The sequence below is a fragment of the Perognathus longimembris genome, chromosome 1 (genome assembly GCF_023159225.1).
Source record: "Perognathus longimembris pacificus isolate PPM17 chromosome 1, ASM2315922v1, whole genome shotgun sequence".
Taxonomy (NCBI): Eukaryota; Metazoa; Chordata; class Mammalia; order Rodentia; family Heteromyidae; genus Perognathus; species Perognathus longimembris.
The window spans coordinates 78772212-78788723 of NC_063161.1; the positions used below are offsets into that span (position 1 = coordinate 78772212).

The 16512-nt window shown below is 49.1% G+C and overlaps 1 protein-coding gene across 1 annotated transcript in view; it reads left to right on the forward strand.

The window, feature by feature from the left end:
• Nucleotides 1–261: 261 nt before the first annotated feature.
• C1H7orf50 (chromosome 1 C7orf50 homolog) overlaps nt 262–16512 on the forward strand; it is a 99939-nt gene continuing 83688 nt past the window's right edge. The window contains exons 1-2 of the mRNA XM_048330561.1: nt 262–311; nt 4219–4336. Coding sequence (XP_048186518.1) covers nt 4220–4336 — 117 coding nt within the window. The 5' untranslated portion in view covers nt 262–311; nt 4219. The remainder of the gene's footprint in view (nt 312–4218; nt 4337–16512) is intronic.

Below are 16512 nucleotides of genomic sequence, written 5' to 3' on the forward strand. Positions count from 1 at the left end.
GGGCATGAGGTCGGCCTGGCTCGGAGGCTGCAGCCCTCGGCCAGCGCGCGCTCCACACAGCCTGAGTTGCCTTAGCAACCGGAGGCTTCCACCCCGTCCCCGCAACCAGAGGCGCTGAGAGATGACGCTAACATCCGCGCCAGCACCCGACCTGCAACCGCCACGTGCCATTGGCCAGCAGGAAGATGGAGGCAGTCTTCCACCAATGGGAGGTCCCACGCACCTGAGGGCGGGACTGGCGCGTACCTGAAGTGCCGGGCCTGCCGGAAGCCGGCATCGGGGCGAAGCTGGGCGGACGCTGGCGGGCTCAGGTGGGTCATGGGGGCGGCGGGGGGCACAACCGGGAGTCGGGGGCGCCGGGACAGCCGAGGAGACCCCGAGTCCCGACGGGCGCCGCGCGTCTGCGTCGGGTTACCGCCCTCCACGTGGTCCGCGGAGGCCTCCGGGCGGGCGGCGAGCGGCCCTGGCAGGCTCGGTGTGGACGAGCTGTGGGCGGCCTGTAGGTCGCGGTGGGAAGGCGGCGAGCCCTAGCTGCCCGCAGAGCTGTTGGCACTCGTTTTCTCTCGTAAGCTCGTCCCGTATTTCCATCATCCATCCATCCATCCATCCATCCATCCATCCATCCGTCTATCCATTCATTTATTCAGTGGCCGCTCCTTGGGTTCCTTCTGTGTGTCGTCATTGCTCCAGGCTGTGGGGCCACAACGGTGGATCAGGTAGAGAGAAAGGTCGGACAAAAATCTCACCTGCTTCTCGATCGGAGAGACCATGTGATTTGAACCTTCGAGAAAAATCACCACGGGCAGATAGATGTAGGGTGGGATGGAGAAGCCGGGCAGAGGCACTTTGGAAGCTGGCGGAACGTATAGACCGAGGCCAAAGGTGAGGGAGTGGCTGGGGCCCATTGAGGAAATAGGAGCCGAAAGGAGGTTCCTGAGATGAGCGCAGGGCATCATCCAGACCCTGCAGTCTCCAAGGGAAAACTCAGAAGCATTCAAGCAGAGGTGAGACTCCATCCAACACAGATAGTTTAACTCTAGAAGGGTGTGGGAAATAAGCTGGATCAGGGCAGGATCCAGAGATTAGTTTCAGAGAGACTTGCCTGGACCAGGATAGCTAGGGTAGAGATAGTAAACACATGTCAGATTCTGGATAGCTTTTTTGCTCAAGGTTGGTGCTGTACCACTTGAGCCACAGCTCCACTTCTGGCTTTTTGCTGGTTATTTGGTGCTAAATCTCTGCCTGTGTTGACTTCAAATCGCGGCCCTCCAATTTCAGCCTTCTGAGAATCTAGGATTACAGATGTGAGCCATTGGTGCCCAGTGAGTTAGGATCATTTTGTCACTTGTTTGTTTATTGAGAGGACAGACACTGAGAGGAGATGGATCAGGATCTTTGATTGTCATGTGCTAAGTTTGAGGTTATAGGTATGTGGGTGAGATACAAGTTTAACATACCAAGTCAGCAGTGTAGTTCATGGAAAGCTCTGAAAAGAAGCCTCACGATGGAGGAAGCTGAGCTGCTGTCCTCAGGCCAGGTAGAGTATGCACTGAAAATCAGCCATGGTCCTTAGTATACGGTGTCCTTGTGGTAGACTGTCTGGCGCTAGGGTGCCCCTGAGTAAATGGGGTACACTAAAGGGCCGGTGGTGCTGGGAGAGTGGTGAGAAGGCAGAGCTAAAGTTGCTGGAGATGGGGAGAGTTGCCCACAATGATGCTCTGGTGAGGGGGAGGCGGCTCTGCATGGTAAAGTGTTGGGTGTGGTGTTGGGGGAGTTTATGGAAGTTTCTCCGAGGGCCTCTGGGTCTCTGCTCAAAGGCTGAGGTTGTCTCCAGAGGACACAGGCAGGGAGAAGTTGGCATGCGAGAGTTGGGAGAGGTGAGATGAGGTCCTGTGGGAGAAGGGCTGGAGTAGGGAACAGGATACAGTTACTGAGCCCCATCGGACATGCTCTGAGATGGTCAGCAGAGCCCTGCGAAGTGCCAGGTGGGGTAGATAGGTGGGCAGAGGTAGGTGTTGAACGCTGAAACTTAACAGAGAGGGACAGTGAAACAGTAGGACAGTAGCAGCCTAGGGGTGGCGGGTCATAGTGACTGAAAGGCAGTTGGGTTCTAGGGTGCCCTCAGTGCTCCCTGAAAGGCCAGGAGGTGGGACTGGTAGATGGATGGGCTCCAAGCCCTGAATTAATAATATTCAAATAGGATGTGGGAAGGTGAACACTGAGCAGAGCCAGGTCTGGGGGTAGAGCCAGGTCTGTCGTAGTATCTTTGGAGTGGGTCAGTGTGGGTGTGGGGACCAGGACTCCATTCCTGGACACTCCTCACTGAACTCTTCTAAGTCCTATGGTGGGCTTTCTTCCCACCCCTCCTCCTGTCCACTCCTCTCTGACAGTGGTGGCCGGTGCCACAGGTGTAGCTTATGGGCCTCAGCCTGGCTATAAGCATGCTTTCCCACTTTAAGGATACACATGACTTTCTCCAACAACACATCTCAGCACATGTATTTTCCCCATCATGTCTGTCTTTCTTTTTTTAAACAGCACTTGAACATTTAAATTTTAAATCTGTGGCATTATGGCTTTAAATATATGTGTTTGTAGAATTGTGCAACCATCCCTAACATTAGAACACTTTTCTTCCCAAAGACACTTTGTGCCCATTAAAGTCACATCTGTCCTCCTTGCTGCCCTCATGCTCACCATCCATGAGCTTCTTCCTGTTTGTAGTTTACTTAAAATTCTGAACATTTGGACTGGGAATGTGGCCTAGTGGTAAAGTGCTTGCCTCGAATGTATGAAGCCCTGAGTTCAGTTCCTCAGTACCACATAAACAGAAAACGCCAGAAGTGGTGCTGTGGCTCAAGTGGTAGAGTGCTGGCCTTGAGCAAAAGAATCTCAGGCACAGCACCCAGGCCCTGAGTTCAAGCACCAGGACTGGCAAAAAAAAAAAAAAAATTCTGAACATTTCCTACAGGTGGAAGTAACAGTTATGTGTCCTTCATGTCTAACTCATTTCAATTAGCATGTTTGTTCATGTTGTAGTAGTAGCATGTGCTAGGATTTCTTCCTTTCTTTGTGGTTGAATACTACTCCACTGTATAGCTGTACTACATTTGGGCATTTAGGTCCTCTGTACCTTTTGGATATTCCCAGCACTATTGCTATGAATATTAGTTCTGAGTGGTCATGTGGCATGCTCTTTGTTTTGAATATGCATCTAGGAGTGGAATTGCTGGTAGTCATAGGGTGCCTGCTTTTTATTAACTTTTGTATTTTGTCTAGTACTAAGATTTGAACTCAGGGCCTTGCATACTTGGCTGGCACTCTACCACTTGAGCCATGCCTTCAGTCTGGTTTTTTACTGGTTAATTGGAGATGGAGTCTCTCTGACTTTTCCTCCTAGGGTGGCCTTGAACCACAGTCCTCTGGATCTCAGCCCTCTGGGTAGCTAGGATTATGAGTTTGAGCCACTGGCACTTGGCATGTTTTTTTTTGTTGTTGTTTGTTTTGTTTTGCTTTTTTTAAACCGAGGAGCTGCCAGACTAGTTTCCAAAGTGGCTGCACCATTTTACCAGCGGTGAACAAGGCTGTAATTCCCCACATTCGCAATAATAGTGTTCTTTTTCTTTTCTTTCTGGTTTTGCCTTCTTGCCACCATTGTTTATAAAACAAAGGTTTTAAAATTTTGACATAGTACAGGTTTTTTTTTTCTTCTGCTGTGCAGGTTTTTGGTAATCTAAAATACCAGCGTGTAACCCAGCTTCACAAAGATTCACTCCTGTTTTCCTCCTCTGTTTAGGGTTTTGGTGCAGCCAAAATATAGTTGGTGTGTCCAGCTATATTTAGCATTTTAAGAATAAAATGCCTTATTTGGGTACCAGTGGTTCACACCTGTAATCCTAACTGCTCAAGAGGCTAAGATCTGAGGATCTCAGTTCGAAGCCAGCCTGGGCAGGAAAGTCCTTGAATCTCCAATTAATCACAGGAAAAGCTGGAAGTGATACTATGGCTCAAGTGGTAGAGTACTAGCCTTGAGCAAAAAGCAGCTCAGAGAGAGTGTCCAAGCTGAGTTCAAGCTCCAGGACCAGCAAATAAATAAATAAGATAAAATAAAATAAAATTCTTTTGTATATTTGTTATTGTGGGAGGGTGCTCTCCCCCTTTGTTATGATCTGTGGCCCGAGGCCTCATTCTCATTTAGCAGTGTGTTCTGTCCTGCAGGATGGCAAAACAGAAGAGAAAAGCACCTGAAGTGATGGAGAAAAAAAGCAAGAAGCAGAAGAAGGAACGGGCAGCAGTAGCTGAGGCCAGGCTCGACGGGCAGAAAGCCAGCCCTGAGGTAAGGCCCCCTGCCTCTGTGGAGCAGTCATGGCATGGCTGGGGTGGGGGGTGGGGGAGGACAGGGACACCTCAGTGCTTCCTTAGGTGGTTGTAGGACAAGAGGGCTTTAGGTAAGAGGGAGGAGCCTATCTTCAGCCTGCACATCTGCCAGCTGCTGTGTGGCCTGGCCTGTGCTTTCTGGAAGGGGCTATGGGACAGAAGGGGATGTTGCTTTTTACCACAACACATGCTTGGGGTAGGGGCTGGAGACCAGACTTTGAAATCTCGTGTAAAAATGGCTGGGATGTGGCTCAAGTGGTAGGGGGCCTGGTCCCAAGTTTGAGCCCTGGTACTGGAAGAACTATTCACACGTAGCACACGTGCTGAGAGTGTGAGCTCCACCACTTGTTAGGTCTAAGTGGTAGAGTTGAGATGGCAGTGAGAATGCGCACTGTCTTTTTGCCTGTAGGGCTTTGTCCCTACCCTGGGTTCTGGCCCAGCCCTCCTGTGTGACTTCTAGGCCTTGCTGTGTAGTGCTTATCTGTCTAGTTCACAGTGGTACCCTCACTCTTCCAGCTGGTGTGTAGTAGCCTACCTAGCTCAGTGACCAGATGTTGTGTCTGTCAGTTGACATAATGTGAATCCCAGGTGGTATGCAGTACTGGCTGTTCTCTAAGGCTTGTGCCCACAACTGGCTTGAGCCCAATGTCCTAGCAGGACTGGGGTGGCAATGGGGGCATGGAGGGCTTCATGCTGGTGGTTGTCCTTCATCCTGTGTCCAGATAGATGTACATAGTAACCTACTCTTACAAATAAGTAACCGGGGGGCTGGGAATATGGCCTAGTGGCAAGACTGCTTGCCTCATATACATGAAGCCCTGGGTTCAATTCCTCAGCAACATATATACAGAAAAAGCCAGAAGTGGCGCTGTGGCTCAAGTGGCAGAGTGCTAGCCTTGAGCAAAAATGAAACCAGGGACAATGCTCAGGCCCTGAGTTCAGGCCCCAGGACTGGCAAAATAAATAAACAAATAAATAAATAAATGGGAAGGAAGTTTGTTACATCAATTCTGAGACCATGATGTGATTTGGGTGTGTATGTATAAATATACACATTTGTGCATGCATACATATGCATATGTATGCATATAAATATACTTATTTCCCCCTTGGTGGTCTGGTGCCTAGGCAAGTGCTCCACCGTTGAGCTTCTCTCCCAGCCCCACAAAGCATGAACTGATAGTCCCCGCCATTAGATGACGACTTGCTGAGGCCCTTGCCTTATCTTGGAAGGAAGGGTTGGAATGAGCATGCTGCAGTGCCACTCTAGTGTTGCAGGCTGGGCCTTTGTGTGGTACCCAGAGGGCTCATTATGCTGGAGAGTAGCATGCCTGGGCAGGAAGGCAGAGCCCCATCCCCTTGACTGGTGCCTGACTAGCTATGCTGGTCACTAGGACTCTGTCCAGCTGGGCCACCCTAAGCATCCCTTGTACAGAACTGTGGGTTGGCTGGGAGTGGGGGTGTCAAACAGGAGGTCTGTAAAGCAGACAAGCCCGGCATCTCTGCCTTGTCCTGGACTTCCCCTGGCTGTGCACCCCCGGAGACTGGCAGCTGTGTGTGCAGGACACCCTGATCACATCTGCAGAGGTTCTTGGGGGACAGGGCAGCATAGCACCTGCATCCATGTCTTGCCAAGCTCATTTAGCAGGCCATTAAGTTCTGTTCCTAGCATTGATTCTTCCTGGTTCCTGGATTCCAGATTGAGGCTGATGTCCCACAGCCCCTGGAGTCTCTCCCAGATCGCTAGTCTCTGAGGGCAAAGCTGCAGTCCTTCCTGCTTTCTCAAGACTCCTCTGGTTTCCTGAAAATGATCTCCATGAGTCACCATGGAGGTTTTTCACTTATAAAACCTGTAGCTTTCTTTTCCTTTTTAGCAATCTCTCCTGCCTGCTCCCTGTTTCCTGCACCCAGGCCCCTGACCCTTGGCAGGAGTTTCACAGTAGCACTGGTTTATGACTGATGGCCAAGGTTGCAGTTCCTACCCAAGCCCAGAAGTGAGTGATAGACATCCTTTTTGTTTAAGTTCAAGTGATTATTAAAAACATGTGAGTATTTTGATTACTAAAATACATGTTGGGAGCCAGTGGCTCATGCATATAATCCTAGCAACTCAAGAGGCTGAGATCTGAGGGTTGCGGTTCAAACCCAGCCAGGGCAGGAAAATTTGCAAGACTTATCTCCAATTAACCAGCAGGAAACCGCAAGTGGTGCTGTGGCTCAAAGTGGTAGATCACTAGCCTTGAGCTGAAGAGCTCAGAGACAGTGCCCAAGCCCTGAGTTCAAGTGCTATGACCCACACCCTTCCCCCCCCCCCCCCCGGCACAAAACAAGTGTGTTGAGATTGGACATAGTGCTACCTGCCTGTAACCTCCGCTATTCCAGAGGTGGAAGTAGGATTACAGTCCATGGCCAGCCCAAGCAAAAGTGTGACTGAAAAACAAACTAAAAAGCAAATGGGCTCAAGTGGTAAAGCTGCTGCATAACAAATGCAAGGTCTTGGGTCCAGTCCCTAGTACCAATAAAATAAAAGACTGGGAATGTGGCTTAGTGGTACAGTACTCACCTAGCATTCATGAAGCCCTGAGTTCAATTCCTCAGTACCACATAAACAGAAAAAACTGGAAGTAGAGCTGTGGCTCAAGTAGTAGAGTGCTAGCCTTGAGCAAAGGGACAGTGCCCAGGCCCTGAGTTCAAGCCCCAGGACTGGCAAAAAATAAAAATAAAATAAAATAAATGAAAGTATATGTTAAGTAATAGAAATTTGGAAAACGAGGGAAGATGAGCATGTTTTGCATGTATCCTCTGGTCTCTTGGTTTGGTTTTTCAGTGTGGAGCTACTGGTAGAGTCACAGACTGTTTAGTTTTGTGGCCGCATGTATGGAGAGGTGGCCTCTGACCCCACAGAAACAGAGTGATCCCCTGACTTGGAGGAGGCCCTGGGGAGGAGGCCCTGGGGAGCGGGCTGTGGGGAGTTGTGGCTTGGCAGCATGGCCGGCAGAGGTCGCAGCCACTGTCCTTGTGGAGGGAGTGTGGGAGCCTGGGTGAGTTCCCAGGCTGCCAGGCCTGCTTCTTGGTATGCTCTCTGTGACTCGCGCTATGGCTTGGGGGCGTATGTATGTCCTGAGACCCCTTCTTGTATTTGGGGGAGCCAATCTTCCACCAAAGTGCTATGTCCAGCACACAGGTGCTGGCTTCGACTGCCAGGTCTCTGGCAGGATTGTGGGAAATGATTAAATGGAGGTATCAGGCATATTTTCTAGAGGAAAAATACGGAAAACTTAGCCTAAGCAATTGAACAGGGTGGGCAGCAAGGCTTGGTGGAAAAGTACAACGCTGGCCCCCGCTCATCCCTAAGTGGCTGACCGTGAAGCTCTGGGATCCACTGTGTCCACTCCCAGTAATGTCCATCCAGGAAGCTCAGGCCTGTGCATCCACTTCCCACAGTCCAGTGTTGTGTGCCTGCGCCAGCACAGCGGACATGTCCCCATGTCCTGGAAATTTCATCGCCCCTTGGGGAGTGGTTTCCATGGAGCCTGGTTTCACTTGGGCCTGCGGGGCTCCGCCTGTGAGCGGCCTGGACGGCATGGGGCTGCACCCTCCCTGACCTGGTGCTGAGATCTGGGGCCTGGGTGGGGGGAGGTGATGTGGGAGCTTCGAGATGTCCTTGTCAGGAGAGTTGCTATAGACGCCCCGCCTGTTGTCCTGGTGACTGGATTCCTGGCAGCTGGTCTTGGGAATGGCTTGGCACCTGCTCTTCCTCCTCTTCAGGGGCTTCTTGGAGCTGGCAGGCTGGAGTCTTCAGGACTTTGTGCCTCTGCTGTGATGCCTGGACCAGAGAGTCTCAGCCTTTGACTTGTGCCCTGGGAATCCCTTCTGATGAGCCCAGTTACTTGAACCAAACCCTCTAGAGCAGTTCTCACCGCAGAAGGCCATGAGGACCCAGGTCCACCCAGCATGGTGGTTGTGACCCTACCGTGTGCCTTCTCCCCTCCCTTATTTATCCCTGCCAAGGACAAACATGCTGAGTGTCATTTCTTCTCTCCTGGACACCAAGCCAAATGAAAGGAGAAAACCATGACACCAGGTGTCTGCAGGGTGCCGGTCTCTCTGCAGCAGGCCCACCATGGCTGGGAGGAAGGCAGGGTTCCTCATGGCCTCTCCCGGATGGGCCCTGCTTCAACAGGCCTCTTTTTCCAAGGGCAGCAGTATAGTGTCGGGTTTTCTGTAGCCCCTGAGATGCCAGGGCCAAGATGTGGTGCTGGGCTGGCTCTGTAGATCACAGAATAGCTGGATTGCCTGCAGCCACCCAGCTGCAGACGACAGAGCAGAGGCTCGCTGCTGGGTTTCCTCAGGGTGTCTGGGGCAAAGACTGACTCCAGGCAGCAGTGGCTTTGAGAGAGCTGGGAAGCACCATGTAAGGAAATATCCCCGTGCTTGTTGGCATCTGCTGCCCGTTGCTGTGACTGTTGGCCATGTGGACGGGGACCGGGACCAGCCAGTCTGGAGTGTGTGTGAGTGATGAGTGAGTGTGTGGGCAGTTGGCTGGCCAGTGGCAGTCAGTTCCCCAAGTGCAGCCTTGCTCATCCCTGCATTGTCATGGCTTGGGAACCTTGCCCAGTGGGCCTCAGGCTGTGGTGCTCACGTGGACAGCCTGTGTGGCTCCATGCTGCTTCATTTTCCTTGTAGGCTTGAAAATCGGACACAAATCACATGGGCAGTAAGCCCTCAGCTTCCTACAAAACCATTAGAATGAGGTTTGAACTTCATGGCCTTGAGAATTTTCTCCAAGCCCAAATGCTTACCCAGTGGGATTTCGCCAGAAGAGCTTCCTGCTCTGGCCAGGCTTCTGTCATTGCACCCTTGGGAGGAGTGGTGGCTCAGCCGGACACATGGCTCCCTGAGCTAGACTGGCTGGGGTGGGATTGCTGCCTGTCACTGCTGGACATGGGCTGGCAGGCAGCCGAGTGTAAGCTGGACGTTGGGGCTGAAGAGATTCAGATTGATTGGTCATCTTCCGTGCCAGAAGCAGATGGAGAGAACCTGTGTTGCCCCAGGCCTCTGGGCTGGCTCACCAGGTCTCTTCTCCCTGGCTCCACATCTTCCATGTTTGTGGCTGAGTACTAGTTCACTGTGGAATTACCTCACATGTACGTCTTCCCTGGGTGCTGCTTCTTGGACATTGAGTTATCTGTGGTTTTGGAGGGTGTGTGTGTATGAGCCTTCCTGTGCCTGCTCTCCTGGGTCTGCTGTAGCCAGGGTTTGCTGAGAACCCGCTGAACTGCTTTCCAGGGCAGCTGTGTCAGCACTTGATGTCATGTTTTAAATTTTGGTCACTCTTGTGGGTGCAGTTGTACTGTACTGGGTATGCAGTTGTACTGTACTGGGTGTGTGGTTTTAAAAACAGCTACATCGAGGAAATGTTGACACAGCAAGCTGCAGGTGTATAGTTTCTCCTTGCATTTGACTGATGGTGAACATTTTACATGTGTTTTGCCATTCCAAAGTTGTCTTTTATCACATGTTCAGCTCTCTTCCTTTTTTTTTTTTTTTTGTTGTTTGCCAGTCCTGAGGCTTGAACTCTCGGGCCTGGGTGATGCCCCTGAGATTCTTTTTCTCAAGGATAGTGCTCTACCACTTGAGCCACAGCACCATTTCAGTAGTTTATGGGAGATAAGAGTCTCTTGGACTTTGCTGCCCATACTGACTTCGAACCATGATCCTCAGATCTCAGCCTCCTGAGTAGCAAGGATTACAGACATAAAGCACCTCTGCGTGACCTCTTCTCTAGTTGTTTTTTTTTTTAAATTAAATTTTATTGACAAGGTGTTGTGCAAAGGGGGTACAGTTACATAATGCAGTGAATACATTTCTTGTGATATCTTACACCCTCATTTTTCTTTCCCTTCCCTAGCTCAGGTAGGCATATATACAATATCCAGATCTCTAGTTTTAATGGTTCTGGTTTATTTTAATATAACAGAGTTAAAATAGGGAGAAATAAAGAAGCTAGAGAAACATTTTCTGTTCCCATTGTCGGAAATGGGAGTAAAAGATTCCTTCTGAATCCTTTAGTTTTTGTTGTTTTTTTTTTTTGTTTGTTTGTTTGGTTTGATTTTTGCCAGTCCTAGGGCTTGAACTCAGGGCCTGAGCACTGTCCCTGGTTTCTTTTTTGCTCAAGGCTAGCACTATACCACTTGAGCCACAGTGCCACTTCTGGATTTTTCTATTTTATTGCTAAGGAATTGAATCCAGGGCTTCATGCATGCTAGGCAAGCACTCTACTGCTGGGCCACATTCCCAGCCCCTGAACAGTATTCTTGACTGTCACATTTGTTTGTGTGTGGTGCTGTGGAATGAACTCCAGGCCTCACAGCACTCGGCCAATCCCCAGCCCTGAGTGTATTTTCTTGTTTGTGGGATTTCACAGCATATCTTTGGAAACTAATCAAGACTGTCCTGAATATCATTCAGGGAAGCTGGGTGGTTTTCTCTGTGGACATCCGGTCTGGTTATTATAATCATTCTCAGGTACTTTAGAGTTTGCTCTTAGTTGGGACATTTGATACAAATTCTTGCTGGTGGAGAGTGACCTCTCAATAACTCTGGATATTGAGCTTCCCTGAAAACCATGTGGAATGTTCTAATCTGTCAGTAGAAATGGAGTTTTAGGTACATGAGTGCCTGCTGCTAGGGTTGGATCTCCAGAGTCCCCTAAAAGCCCATTTGTTAAAGGCTTTGTTCTGCTAGCTCACGCCTGTAATGCTACCTACTCAGGAGGATGAAATTTGAGGATCTAGGTTTGAAGCCAGCTTGGGCAGGAAAAGTCCATGAGACTCTTATTTCCAACTCACAAGCAGAAAGCCAGAAACAGAGCTGTGGGTCAAGTGATAGTGCGCTAGCCTTGAGCAAAAAAGCTAGGGTATCCTAGGCTGAGTTCAAGGCTCAGGACTGGCATATGTGCGTGCACAGGCACATACGCATGCACACGCACACACACAGCTTGTCACACACACACACACACACACATACACACACAGCTTTTCCCAGAATGGCACTTTGGGGAGGTGATAAAACCTTTAAGAGATGGGGTCTTATGGGAGGTCTTTGAGGTCTTTAGGTCTTTCTGAAGAGGAGGAAACGTGACATTGTCCTTATCCCTCTTTTGCTTTCTCATGCACAGTGGACGCTTTATTATGGTAAAGGCACACAGCTTTTGGCATGTTATGTCTTGAAAGGTAAGCATTGTTGAAGAAGCCATAGACTTCAGGGTATCCCCAACATCTCTGCTTCTTTTTTTTTTTGGCCAGTCCTGGGCCTTGGACTCATGGCCTGAGCACTGTCCCTGGCTTCCTTTTGCTCAAGGCTAGCACTCTGCCACTTGAACCACAGCGCCACTTCTGGCCATTTTCTATATATGTGGTGCTGGGGAATTGAACCCAGGGCCTCATGTATACGAGGCAAGCACTCTTGCCACTAGGCCATATCCCCAGCCCACATCTCTGCTTCTTATGTCGTGACTACAGTCTCTGTGACCCAGTGCTTACGTGTGCACTCGTGTGCACGATGCACATGGAACAGTGCTGTTCATGGAGGCAGCCAAAGCTTAACACCAGCCCTGGCTGCTGGGAGAGGCTGAGGGGTTCTCCCCCAGGCCCCCCACCTTGGAGGGGCTTCAAGCTTTGATCTCCTCCTCCCCTTACCCTGTGGGCCACCTAAGGCCACATTCAGATGTCCATCACCTGTGGATGCCCAGGACAGACAGCATTTTTGAGGGCAGCTTCCTGCCCCAGTTGACCTCATGATTCCTTGCCTGTGGGTTGGAGGCTTTCTGACAGTGGCTGGCTTTTCTGGTTGGGTCACAATGCCTTCCCCTTGGTTAGAGTGGGTCTCAATTGGGGTTTGGTCAGCTTCTCTGTGAAGGGCATCTAGGATGTGTTATAGATTCTGCAGCTCTGAGTTGTGTCACAGCCCTCCTGCCCTGCCATTTTTTGCAGTAGCAGCCTACGGTGCCTGAGTGTGGGGCCGGGGCCTTGGCTGTGGGAGTTTGTCTACCACGGCTGACTGTGGGCTCATTTGCCCTGGGCTCTGTGGTTTGAATTCCCAGCCCACCAAAGTCAGGCTCCCACCTTGCCTGCACGTTTGGCCCACAGCCCAGTCTCACCTCCTGCTATGTAGATGCCTTTTGGGCAGGCCAAGGATTCCCAGTTCTTCTGTGGAAAAAGTTCCTGGCAGCACTTTGAGGGAAGTATACCTGGCCCAGTAGGCCCAGGGGCCCTGGTTGTCAAGCTGCACTCGGAGCTGGCAGGACTTGGCTTACTGTCAGTGCTGAGGGCTGTGTCACTGCTGCAGTGGGAAGGTGGCTATGGCGCTGGGGGCTCAGGGCCGGCGGGAATGCAGCCACATTCATCTGAGCAACAGAGGCTGACATGAAGCCTTGTATCTGCTTGGTGGTTGCACATGGCCAGGTTTGTGTGAAGATTGCATATACTCCAGAAGCTGGACAGCTCGCCCCTCCCCCAAGGCTGGTCCCAGCCTTCTGGCCTCCTGCTTCTTCTGTCTCTTGGGAAGGCTGATGACTGATTTCCCAGTGGCTGGTTGGTGAGTTTTATGAGTAGAATCCTGGGCAAAGGATCCTTGCCTAGAAGTCCTCAGAGAGCCTGGTCACAGAATCAGAGACTGGCAGAGCTGCGTGGTTGGGGTGCCCTGGACTTTGACTACCCCTGGGGGCAGAGCTTTCCTGAGGATGAGGAGGGCTGTGGTGCTTTGTAGCCTCTTTGCCCCCTCCCAGAGCTGCCAAGCTGCAAGGTGTTGTGACAGAGCCCACTAGCAAAGGGAAGGAGCTGCCCCTTGTGCTGACTCTGAGACACACATGTCAGGGGAGGCTCCTATGGCATTTCTGTGGCACTCAAGGGCTCTTCAGGGTGACAGCCACCTACTGGGTATCTGTCTCTTGTAACTGAGTACTGAGGAGGGAGGGTGGCCCACACCTGCCCAGTGAGCAGGACAGAGCCATTGGGTGTGTGCCCTCATTGTCTCTCTTCTTTTCTTCTTCTTTTTTTTTTTTTTTTGCTATTAAAACTTTTTTTATTAATTAAATTTTGTTGACAAGGTGTTATACAAAAGGGGTACAGTTAAATAATAAGGCAGAGTACATTTCTTTTTTTTTTTTTTTTCTTTTTTTGGTCAGTCCGGGGCCTTGGACTCAGGGCCTGAGCACTGTCCTTGGCTTCCTTTTGCTCAAGACTAGCACTCTGCCACTTGAGCCACAGCGCCACTTCCGGCCATTTTCTATATATGTGGTGCTGGGGAATTGAACCCAGGGCTTCATGTATACAAGGCAAGCACTCTTGCCACTAGGCCATATCCCCAGCACTGGAGTACATTTCTTTTTTTTTTTTTTTTTTATTAATTGGACATAAATTTTTTTACAAGGTGTTGTGCAAAGAGGGTGCAGTTACATAGTAGGGCAGTGTGTACATTTCTTATGATATCTTACAACCTGTTTTTCTATCCCTTGTCTAGGTCAGTTTGACATATATGCAATATACAATGTATCAAGAACATATACAGTATTCACAGACTTGGTCTCTACTGTCTCTCCGTCTCCCTTTGTTAACAGTCATATATCAGGGAGATCATGCCCCTTTGTTTTCTGTGTTCTAGGCTTGTCTCACTCAACATTATTTGTTCGAGTTCCGACCATTTCCCTGCAAATAACAATATTTCACCATTCCTAATCGCTATGTAGTATTCCATTGTGTATAAGTACCATAATTTTTGGATCCATTCGTCTGTGGAGGGGCATCTGGGTTGTTTCCATATTTTAGCTATTGTGAATTGAGTACATTTCTTTTGATATCTTACACACTCATTTTTCTTTCCTTTCCCTAGATCAGGTAGGCATGTATTCTCTATTTTTTTAAGGAGACATTATTATTATTGTTATTATTATTAACCAGCCCTGGAGCTTGAACTCCGGGCCTGAGCACTGTCCCTGGCTTCCTTTTGCTCAAGGCTAGCACCCTACCACTTGAGCCACAGTGCCACTTCCGGCTTTTTCTGTTTATGTGGTGCTAAGGAATCGAAACCAGGCTTCATGCATGCTGGGCAAGCACTCTACCACTAAGCTACATTCCAAGCCCCCCCTCATTGTCTCTTAAGCCTGGTAGAGGGAGGTCCTATTTGCCTTTGGCCCAGTGTGACTCATGGCCTAGAGCAGTGTCAAGACCAGGACAAAATTGTCATGCAGCCCCCAAGGCTTTCAGGAATGTGTGTGTTTATATGTATTGTATACGTGTGTAAGTGTATAAGTGTATTATGTACATGTGTTTTAGTGTGTATATTGCGTGTATACATGTATATGAGTGCAAGTGTGTATGTGTGTATGTGTACATTTCAGGTGTTCTCTTACACCTGCTGATTTCTTTTTTTTTTTAATTTTATTGACCAGGCATTGTGCAAAGGGGGTACAGTTACATAATAAGGCAGTGAGTACATTTCTTGTAATATCTTACACCCTCATTTTTCTTTCCCTTCCCTAGATCAGGTAGGTATATATATATAATATCCAGTGTACCAAAATCATATACAGTAACCACATGGGGTACGCCAAAGGAAATTCACCTAGAACTTTAAAGGTAACGTCAACAATAGAATCCTCCTGTGTCCTTCTCTTGGAGTTGTTTTTGCTTATCCTCGTCTTATATGATCATGTGTACATAGCTGTTGAGCTATTGTGATCCTCTGATAGGTCTATTCTAGACCTTTTTTATATTTAGTAGTTGTTTAGTTTTAGATATATAATATAAAGTCGCTGACCCAAACATGTGGAAATACCATTTGAAAAAAAAGGTTGTTGTTTTGCAGACCTGGTCTGTACTGTTTCCCCCCACCCCCCAACAGTCATGTATCAAGGAGACCATGCCCCTTTGTTCTCTGTGTTCTAGGCTTGTCTCGCTCAACATTATTTGTTCAATTTCTGACCATTTCCCTGTGAATACCAATATTTTATCATTTCTAATCACTATTGTGTATAGGTACCACATTTTTTGAATCCATTCATCTGTAGTGGGGCATCTGGATTGTTTCCATATTTTGGCTATTGTGAATTGTGCAACAATAAACATGGATGTGCAGATATCTTTTTTTATTTTTTGCCAGTCCTGGGCCTTGTACTCGGGGTCTGAGCACTGTCCTTGGCTGCTTTTTGGTCAAGGCTAGCACTCTACCACGTGAGCCACAGCGCCACTTCTGGCCTTTTTCTATCCATATGGTGCTGAGGAATCAAACCCAGGGCTTCATGTGTACGAGGCGAGCATTTTACCACTAGGCCACATTCCCAGCCCGTGCAGATGTCTTTATGATATCCTGAGACCTGTTGTTCAGGATAGATGCTTAGGAGTGGTATGGCTGGGTCATAGGGTAGGTCTATGCTGAGCTTTTTGAGGAACCTCCATACTGTTCTCCAAAGTGGTTGTACTAATTTGCACTCCCACCAACAGTGGAGAAGGCTTCCTCTTTCCCCACATCCCCTCCAGCATTTGTTGTTGCTGGAGTTCAGAGTATAGGCCATTCTAACTGGAGTGAGGTGGTATCTCAGGGTTGTTTTTATTTGCATTTCCTTTACTACCAGGGATGTTGAACATTTCTTCATGTTTCTTTGCCATTTTTATCTCTTCTCCTGTGAAGTCTCTCTTTAGCTCCTTTGCCCATTTAATAATTGGTTTACTGGGCTTGGAGGGGCTTAGTTTTTTGAGTTCTCTGTAGATGACGGATATTAGGCCTTTACCTGTTGCTGTGTTGGTGAAGATCCTTTCCCATATGGTTGGCTGTCTTTCTAGTTTAGTGGCTATGTCTTCAGAAACTTTTTATTTTGTAGTAGTCCCATTTGTCGAGTCTCTCCCCTACCTGCTGATTTCTTGACCACTATGGTCAAAATACAGCAAGAAGCCGCTGGCAGTGCCCCCCACCCCCACCCCATGAGGGAAGAACATTGGGTTGCTGTAGATGTGGTCTGTGACTCAGGATGCTATGGCCATTCATGACGCTCAGTTTTCATTTCTCTGGGCTAGGAGCCCCTCGTGCATTTGTGGGCTATATGGTATTTGCACATGGGTTTTGTAGAAGCTGCCAGCG